Source organism: Enoplosus armatus, chromosome 1 (genome assembly GCF_043641665.1).
Source record: "Enoplosus armatus isolate fEnoArm2 chromosome 1, fEnoArm2.hap1, whole genome shotgun sequence".
In the NCBI taxonomy this organism is placed as follows: Eukaryota; Metazoa; Chordata; class Actinopteri; order Centrarchiformes; family Enoplosidae; genus Enoplosus; species Enoplosus armatus.
The window spans coordinates 22299602-22308434 of NC_092180.1; the positions used below are offsets into that span (position 1 = coordinate 22299602).

General features: G+C 41.3%; 1 protein-coding gene across 1 annotated transcript; it reads left to right on the top strand.

The window, feature by feature from the left end:
- The first annotated feature begins 1985 nt into the window (after positions 1-1985).
- Positions 1986-2822, top strand: LOC139285880 (uncharacterized). The gene has a single exon (XM_070906556.1). The coding sequence runs from the start codon at positions 1986-1988 to the stop codon at positions 2820-2822; it is 837 nt and encodes a 278-aa protein (XP_070762657.1).
- The last annotated feature ends 6011 nt before the right edge of the window (positions 2823-8833 follow it).

Consider the following 8833-nt stretch of genomic DNA (forward strand, 5'->3'; position numbering starts at 1 on the left):
TTCCCATTCAAATTCTGCTAATAAAAAGACATTCAAATCCAGTTTCCACTTTGTCAGTTGGAGCTGGAGGTGTGGGGGGGTTTCCTTATTTTTTCCTTGATTACCATAGGGATCCAATATAATACACATGCCACTGTGAATTAACCTCACAGTAAGGACTGGGCTGAGCCACACTGAGGATAGAGTTTATGCTGGCTGTGTACTACTGTGCACCATGGGATATACTGAGCAGAGAGTAGTTAGGACTTGTCTGCCTCTCTCTCTTGGCCTCATAGGTTCAGCCTCAGTGGGCTGTCTTTACCTATTCTCCCATCTGTCAGTCACACACAAAAACAAATCCACCTGTCGGCCGGGAGACTGGGCTGAACAGGGCGATGCTACAGCTGTCTGGGCCTGACTTGGTGCAGAAGGGAGCGAGCCAGCGCCCTCCACTGGTGATGGAAAGGCCATTAAGATGCTTATTACCCCACCTGTCAGCCCCATCTCCTCACCTGCACAGATACGCCAGACTAATGAAGACAGTCACTATTAATACAGCACCATGAACATGGAAGTCATGCCTCTATGCTTTTTGTGGTCCTTGTGTCCTTGATCACAAGGGCTCTCCAGCCTTGTAACAATATAACAATCCAAGCGTTAAGAGACAGGCATTCTTACCGTGCCCCTTGATTGCCTCAACAATGAAGCTATTAATGCCGCATTATGTAAATTGTAATGGTCACAAACATCTAATAGGATAAAGGCTAAGTACAGTGCAATTTAATGCTGCTGACTTTCAGTGGCTCTTTGAAGGATGTTTTCAATTATAACAAAGCTAATTTAATTCATTGTTTCGTAGCTGAAAATGCATTTTTAAAGGTTGACTGAGTCTCTATTTCAGAACTCAGGTTTAATCAGTCATGTACATTGAACACTGGAACGTCCTCTAAAGAGATTGACAAAGTTGCCGGGGATCTGCGTTCTAGGTTTTAAAGGGACACAGTAGCCCTGCCCTTCTCTTTTTCCTCAGATGGCAGGCTTCAGTTGTGGAGGGGAGGGTGTTCATCTAAAAGATGAAAAGACCTGCGCCTTTAAGAGGGCTGTCTCCCCTTTCCCTCATGCTCCCCCTCAACCACACAGACACTCCTCCTGTGAGCATTTGTGAGGCAGCTTCTGTCCCTTATGTCTCTTTGTGGGGAACAGAATAGACTTCCCAGAGCATCACTGGAGACAAGACAGAGCTCCAGGGAAGACACCCCTAGTGCAGACCTCCATGCAACCCTGGCCTCAACTAATGTGGATGCCCAGATGAGCACAAGGAGAGGAGACGCAGACCCACTGAAGCTGGAGTAAAACATCCAGAGGTCCAAAACAGAAGGTGGAACTTAACAGCTGGACAACCCAAGAGGTCAATTTTAAGTTGACGGCGACATGATCAGCAGATCTAAATCAACAACGCGGGACTGGATCGCTGAGAATAAGGTGGAGTCTTAATTTGAGTTTTAAGTTTCTCTTTACAAAAGTTTTGTTAAAGAAGAATCAACAAAGTGCTCCATATCTTTTGCAGCTATTAAGGATAAAAGCTCCATATGAAATACATACAAACGAAGGAAAGAGGCTAATTTAGCTTAGTTTTTTAAAACTATTTTTATCCATCTCCAGAGCACTTTCCGAACAGTCATTTGTGGTATGAAATTGAGATGCTCTTTAAAGAACATCTTGAATGGTCCCGACAGTGCTCTTAATTCACCAGCCAGGCGTTTATCTTATTTCTCCAGCTCTTTCTGGGAGGGAGCATTAAAGACTTCATTGATAGTGCTCTTGAGGAGCGGGTAATATTTCTTATATGAAGTCTTGAAACTTTACAGCTGTTGGCTGGAGGGAGAGAAGGGAAGAGAAGAAGAGAGAAGTGCCACATACATAAGAAAATGATGTTGAGCTGTTTTTCATGTGGGAAAAGTGTGTGTCTGGACTAATATTGCAGTGGAGCATTGAGGACAGAAGAAATGTTCACAGGGTGTGGAGTGGTCAGTGGCCAGAACCAGTACCTTACCAGGGACGCTGTCAGGCCCCACCCAGGACTAGAGGTGAACATACCGATCCAAATGGAGAATGGGGTAACCCCAGGGACCTGCTCTGTCTACCAGGATCAAACTTACAGGAATGCTGGCCAGCCAACAGTAGTGAACAATGTTTCCTGCCCGCTGAAGCCAACACCACTACCAGCCCCTCCCCCTGCACTCAAACTAGGGCAGGACGGGTTCAAGAAAGTCTGCCGAACTGAGGAGGACAGCCCCTGTCCCTTTCCAGGACTGGCCTCTGGGGTGCTGGAGATGCGCGTGAAGGAGGGAAGTAAGATCCGCAACTTAATGGGATTTGCCATGGCACGGATGCAGGGAGAGAAGGATGTAAGTGGGGGAGGTGTGAGTGGTGGTGGGCTCAGGCAGGTGGTCTTCACTGGGTCAGGCCGTGCGGTCACAAAGACCATCACCTGTGCTGAGATCATGAAACGAAAAGTGGGCTCTCTGCACCAGCTGACCAAACTGCGGTACAAGGTGGTGAAAGAAGTGTGGGAGAGTGCTGAAGGGGGGACATCTGAGATGACGGTGCACAGGACTGTGCCCTCCATCAGCATCCTTCTTTCCAAAGACCCACTGGATCCCCAGGAGCCAGGCTATCAGCCTCCTGAGACTCTCAGTGCATTGTGGGAGGAGAGAGAGGGTGTTGAATCTGCCTCGCAGACAGCATGCAAGAGACCTCTTGGACCTTTGCCATACAGCAGTTTCTCTCACTGTAAGAGAGTGTGTTTGGGGGAAGGAGTCTCGGTCCACCCTCCTCACTGACTGGCTGAACTGGTGTCAAACAGTGGAGAGGATTGAATCAGAGGAGTTCATTTGGCGCTGCCCTCCACTCAAGCACAATGCTGAGACAATCAGGACACTCACTCAGACAGAACAGTGCTTTCTCAGAAGAACTGAGTACCAATTCCAGCCTCCAGAGGTCAGTTTGACTGGGACCTAAAAGCTTGCCTCTGTACATACAGCATTTAAGGGATATGTTTCTCGGCACGTCCACCATGGCCGCTCACGTCCACAGAGCTGTGATGATGTGTGCTACCATATTATTAAATCTTTAACAGATTCACTTCCCATTTCACATCGGCAAAAGAAAAAGCCATGAATTGCACAGGTTCCACATTCCTGCTTAAACTATCTACAGCCTGTGGACAAAATCATTTATTTATCATGTTACAATCTTCTCTATTCCTCCATGTTAAGTGTGTCTTTAAAAGCACACAAAGTAGACCCAAGAACATAAAATAAAATAAAAGTTTAAAGCCATTGATGGTATTAAAGATGCAAAACATACCAATTTTATTTGTCTGATTATTAACTCATGAAAACAAAATTGAATAAATTGTTTTTTTTTTCCAATGGAAATTCTGTTTTGTATTTCATCTTTCTTACTCACACATCATTGAATTTGCAAAGCTCTGATTGAACAGAAAATCACAGTGTGCTGATCTTTTGATAAGAATAACGGCAGTGAAATTTGTCTGTAGAAAAAGCTGATTTAATGACAAAGCTGTTGATAAGGCACAGCTCCTAAACCAACCCAGCCTGACAGATATGCCTAGGGCAGAAATACAGGCACAGATTATCATTAAGATAACAACATAACATCACACAACACAGTGGAGAAAAGGATTAAAACTAGGCTTGACAGAGCTTCACACTACACTGTTCCCTGCAAAATATGAAACCAAGGCAACACGCTATACTCCTTCCCCTTTCAGCCAATAGGCCTACCCACCCACCAATTCTATTGTATAGTACAGTCTACCTCTTCTGCTATATTCTACCATTTTTCAAGCAAAATAATATGCTGAACAATGTGGTCTAAAAAGAGCCAGTTCTCACAGTAACACCATGCACTTAGTAGTTGACTGACATAATAAATGAAATGGCTTCAGACTTCCTCCAGTTGACATTTTTTATGCATTGCCTCTCTGCATTGTCACATCATTTAGATTCCATTTTAGTTGCAAAAAAGGTACCTCTGAGTAATTGCTGAAGCTTAACTGGATGCTGCAGACATCTATGGCAATTGGATCAAAATTCAACTCCAAGCAGAATGCACAGTGGTAGAAGAAAAACAGCTGGGAGCGTACGCATTGAATTTTATGGATTAAAGATTCCTACATATATTTCTTTCTAAAAAAGTTGTCCTAAACAAGACAAACAAAATAAACCTTCCAGAGAATTATTTTATCCTAATACTTAAGAACTTTTTCCACTTAATCAACCATGTCCTCTGGGGATAATAACTTAGACAAGTGGAACCTTGTCTGAAGCTTTTACTGTTGATCTTAATGAAAATCTGCGAACGCAGATGTCGGCATTCTAAAGTAAATTGATCAAAGAGACTCCTAACTGGGGAGACAATTCTGTTACAGCTCAAAACTGAGAAATAAGGAGAGTTCACTCCTACGGCTTCAGCGTTCAAATTTATCTATCAAAGGAATACAAAATCGTCATATTTCATATAGTGGTCAGCCAGCACTTTAACAGTCTATGGCGGACATAGTGATTAACCTCCCTCTCGATCCCATTAAATGAATCAGAGCACCCAAGGTTGAATAAGAAATGCTGTGGCTGCAATACAGCACATACGTAGCAAACTGTGTGTCCTCGAGACTGCTGGAAGGTTATCACTTCATGTCGTTGTTATCACAGAGTTAACAGCTTTCACCCAAGAGCCTATGGGACAGTCAGTCTGCGATGCAGGTCAAAAAGATAATGCCGCTATAAGTAAATTTCAAATCGACCTGCATCTGTTATCAAGCATTAAGAATTCTGGGCCAAGTGTAAAATGCAGTGGGGGTAATTAGGGATAACGGCATAGTGTACCTGAGTGAGAGACCAGATAAAACATACTGACAAAAGCATTATCCCGGAGCTAAATCCAATGTGGCTGGCACGAAATAGTAAGGTGGAGTCAACAAAGTGCATTTCAAGAATGTGGACAAGGTTATTCACAAACTGAGAGTCCATTTTGCCAATAATGTTTGTTTTCAAAGATGCAGTCAAGTCGAATTTGGAGGAGATGCAGGCCTAGGCCTCAACTGCACTGTTTGTGATTGGTTTACCTTATACTGTGTGTATGTGTGTATATATATTTAAATATATATATATATATATGCACACTCAGTATGTTTAAACTGAGTGCGCAAACTGCTCTATGAAACAGACTGGTTAAAGGAAAACAGGTAATTTTTTTACCAACGATCAAAAGGCCAAACCTTCAGTTTTGAAGGAGATATACATACAAAATGTTTGGGTCAGACATGGATTTTTCAAAAGTTGGTGCAACTATATTAGAGACTAGTGATGCCGTTTTTCAGTAATCTTTCTTGTGGCAACTGTTAATGCAGCAGGTTTAAAGATACATCTAACTGTAGAATGGATGACACTGTTTAAGAACAAATTGGATTTTTTTTAAATGATGACTTCAAAGTGGTAATGCAGAGAAAACTGTACAGGACAACATCATGTTAAGACTGACCGCCATTGTTGTCTATTATTGTGGACACAACAGTAACCTTCTGTTTACCAAAGCCAATAACTACATGCACTGAATGTGAATAAATTCATTTTGAAGTTAACATAATGAAAGTGTTGGCACTCTATTTTTCTCCTCTCTGCCGCTGCAGCACATGAGAGTGAGGTCTCTGGGATGGTGTGGGAGTTCGCTATCTCCCAGCCTCCAGATGGCTCCGTCTTCTCTTATCTAGAAGAATGGGTGCTGCCTCAATTTTTCAACTCGCCTTATCTGGGAATCCTTTAAATTGAATATTTACTGGGCCTATGTTTTCTGCCTGTGTTAGCCCTCTGAAGTCGACATTCCTCTTGCTTGTCGAGACAGGCCAAAAGGTTTTTCTCACTCATACACTCTCTTTGTCTGCCTTGTCAAGTAATGGGACAGTGATTGATTATGTGATTGTCAGGAGAGAATGGAAGGTTAAGCAGTTAAGCAGAGAGCAGTGGAGACATTAACGAATGGCCTTAGAGGGAATATGTTCAACAATAGAAAAACGTACATAACCCAAACATGACATCGCACAGACCTCCATTTTATGTCAGGAGGAAAATAGATAAAATTAATCACTTTCCCAACAGTCTATTGTTTTCTGCACAGTGTACACTAGAGGTTAAAAGAACACTTAAGCAGCCATTGAAAACATCTTATTGCAATATGACTGGCTGTGGTCTATCTGCATAAACAAGCCGTGCCACAGCTACTCCCTGGTAAGTGTCTGGAAATGTCTTTTCAAAACCATTTTGTGAAATGCCTCCATGTTGGATTAATCAGCGCAGCTGAGGATGTAATTGCTGTGCTGAAGTCAAAGCTGTAAGAGCAGATAATGAACACCGACTACAGGGCTGCCAGAATTCAGGGCGAAAGAAATGAGAAGTTCGGAGACCAAAATGTCTTCAGCATTCTTTCAAAAGCCCTGATAGAAAATGAGGGCACACTGTATTTACACTAAATAAAGACATTTTTTCAAAAAAACATCACCTATGGCTTAGTGGTTACCAACATGGACATTTTACGGCTTGTGACAGCTGCATTGTGCTGCTAGAATTTCAAAAGCAAAGTCAGACAAAAATTACATTCCCTTTAACGATTTTCTCAAGCTTTTTAAATTATGTATGCATGTTTTCATGTATTTAGTAAATTGCATAAATCTCTCAGTTCTGTGTATTATATATGTATTTGATTCATTTTCGTTCATGAGGGATGGGCTTGCAAAGGTGAAGAAAACCAACAAGGTTTTTTTTTTTCTGACTGTTGCTGCCCTCTGGTGGAGAAATAAGTTCAAGATACATCTTTTTGCTCAAGAGTGCTATTATTGGTTTGACAGACATCTATGGCCCTGTGCACCAGACGGTTTGTACAACAAAGCTAAACAGTCACAGAATAGATTATTATCTGTAATCATGTTTTAATAATAAAATACAGCATTTACAACAAGCAAATGGGAGCTGCGGCTATTGAAGTGTTGCTTTACCCTTTTATCATCATTCCCTCCCACTCGCAATAATGAGAGGACTTCAGACTCAATTGGCTAAAAGAATTTGTAGTATATATTATGAAAAGCACATCATAATATACACTGTGGAGTCTCTTCTGAAAGGAGTTGATGAGAAACAGGAAAGGCTGCGCGTATGGACTCATATTTGTGAAATAAAGCAAGAATGGAAAGGTACCCATGACCACACACACACACATACATACACACACACACACACACACACATTGCTGAAGCTTGTGTTTTCATCAGCAAATATTAGCTTTGTTCTGTTTCAGTAATGCCCTACTACGTAGTTTTTTTTATATATATATATATATATATATATATATATATATATATATATATATACATATATACACATATATAACATTATAGTCCTATCTTTCAGTGTCTTTTTTTATATTTTCAAATTTTATTTGTCCATTTTAGTTATTGTGAATAATTTGGCCTGTTAAACACACTTGTTTCTCGCCTACCTCATTTGTTTTGGGGAATTACACGAAAAAGTTGCTGTAATACTTAATTTCCCTTTGGGATGAATAAAGTACTTTCCCTAATACTGATGAAGAATTGGTCTCCTGTTTGAAGTTTAGCAGTGCCCAGTGTTAAATATATAAGCCTAACTACATTGCAAGTATTTCATAGAAACTGTTGCATTGTTGCTATAATACTAGTTTTGATCGGTCTGAGGTTGCTAAGGTGGGCGGGGCAGGGTTTAATGAAGTAAATCAGAGAAATCGTGTTGTAAGTGAGCATGACATAGCAAATTTCACTCATCACTAATAAGGGTGATAATGCGAGTATAAAAGAGTTTACCAACAAAGCAAAATGTTTATGAACAATGTTTTGACAGACTTTCTCAAATAAAAAAGTTGAAATTTAAAAAAACAAACAAAGTCATTTTAGTTACTGGCCCATTTTAACTTAACCGGCTTGCTAAAATGGACCACAATTTTCAGCTAAAATGGGCCACACACACACACACACACTCTTACACACAAGTTACATAGAAATTGAGGGCACCAAACATGTTCATAGGTCTACATATATTTTAGTTACTGGCCCATTTAAACCTAACCGGCTTGCTAAAATGGACCACAATTTTCCACTAAAACGGGCCACACACACATACACACTGTATGGCAGACAGTATGGCAGGAGGACAGGCGGAGAAGGGAAAAGGGGAGAGACGAGAAAAAGACAGGAAGGGAGGAAGGAAGATGTCTGTACAACCAGTGGAGAAAGGACAGAATGAGGGGTGCCATTAACGAGTACCAGGAGATAGATGAGAGAGGGCAGACACCAAATGTTGGTACACTCCAAAGACCACTTTGCAAAAGTGCATTAGCAGCAAAGTTGCTGGCTCTGGATCTGCATCTGGGAGGAAGAAACACCTGCAGGAGGAATCTGAGAAAGACCTGGCCAGTCTTATCAAGCTCCTCTCCAAGAGAGGTTTCCCCGTTACCAAAAGAGGCGTCCAGGGAACTGCATTTAATTACGCAAACGCTAATAATATCAAAGACTTCTCTGAAGTAAAAGACACTGCTGGGTAGACTATAACTGGTTTAAAATTTTTATTTGGTGTTTTGTTTTTTTGTCGAAGATGCTCTAATTTTTAACAAAATGTTTGACACAAGCATGCATCCACACACACACACACACACACACACACACACACACAGTCCCACAAAGACACACAGACACACACAAAACAGACACAAAGATACCAATGAACAGAAACACACGGCTATACTACAT

What these genes read in the sequence shown, in the direction of transcription:
- LOC139285880 (XM_070906556.1), top strand. Translation starts at nt 1,986, where the DNA reads ATGTTCACAGGGTGTGGAGTGGTCAGTGGCCAGAACCAGTACCTTACC.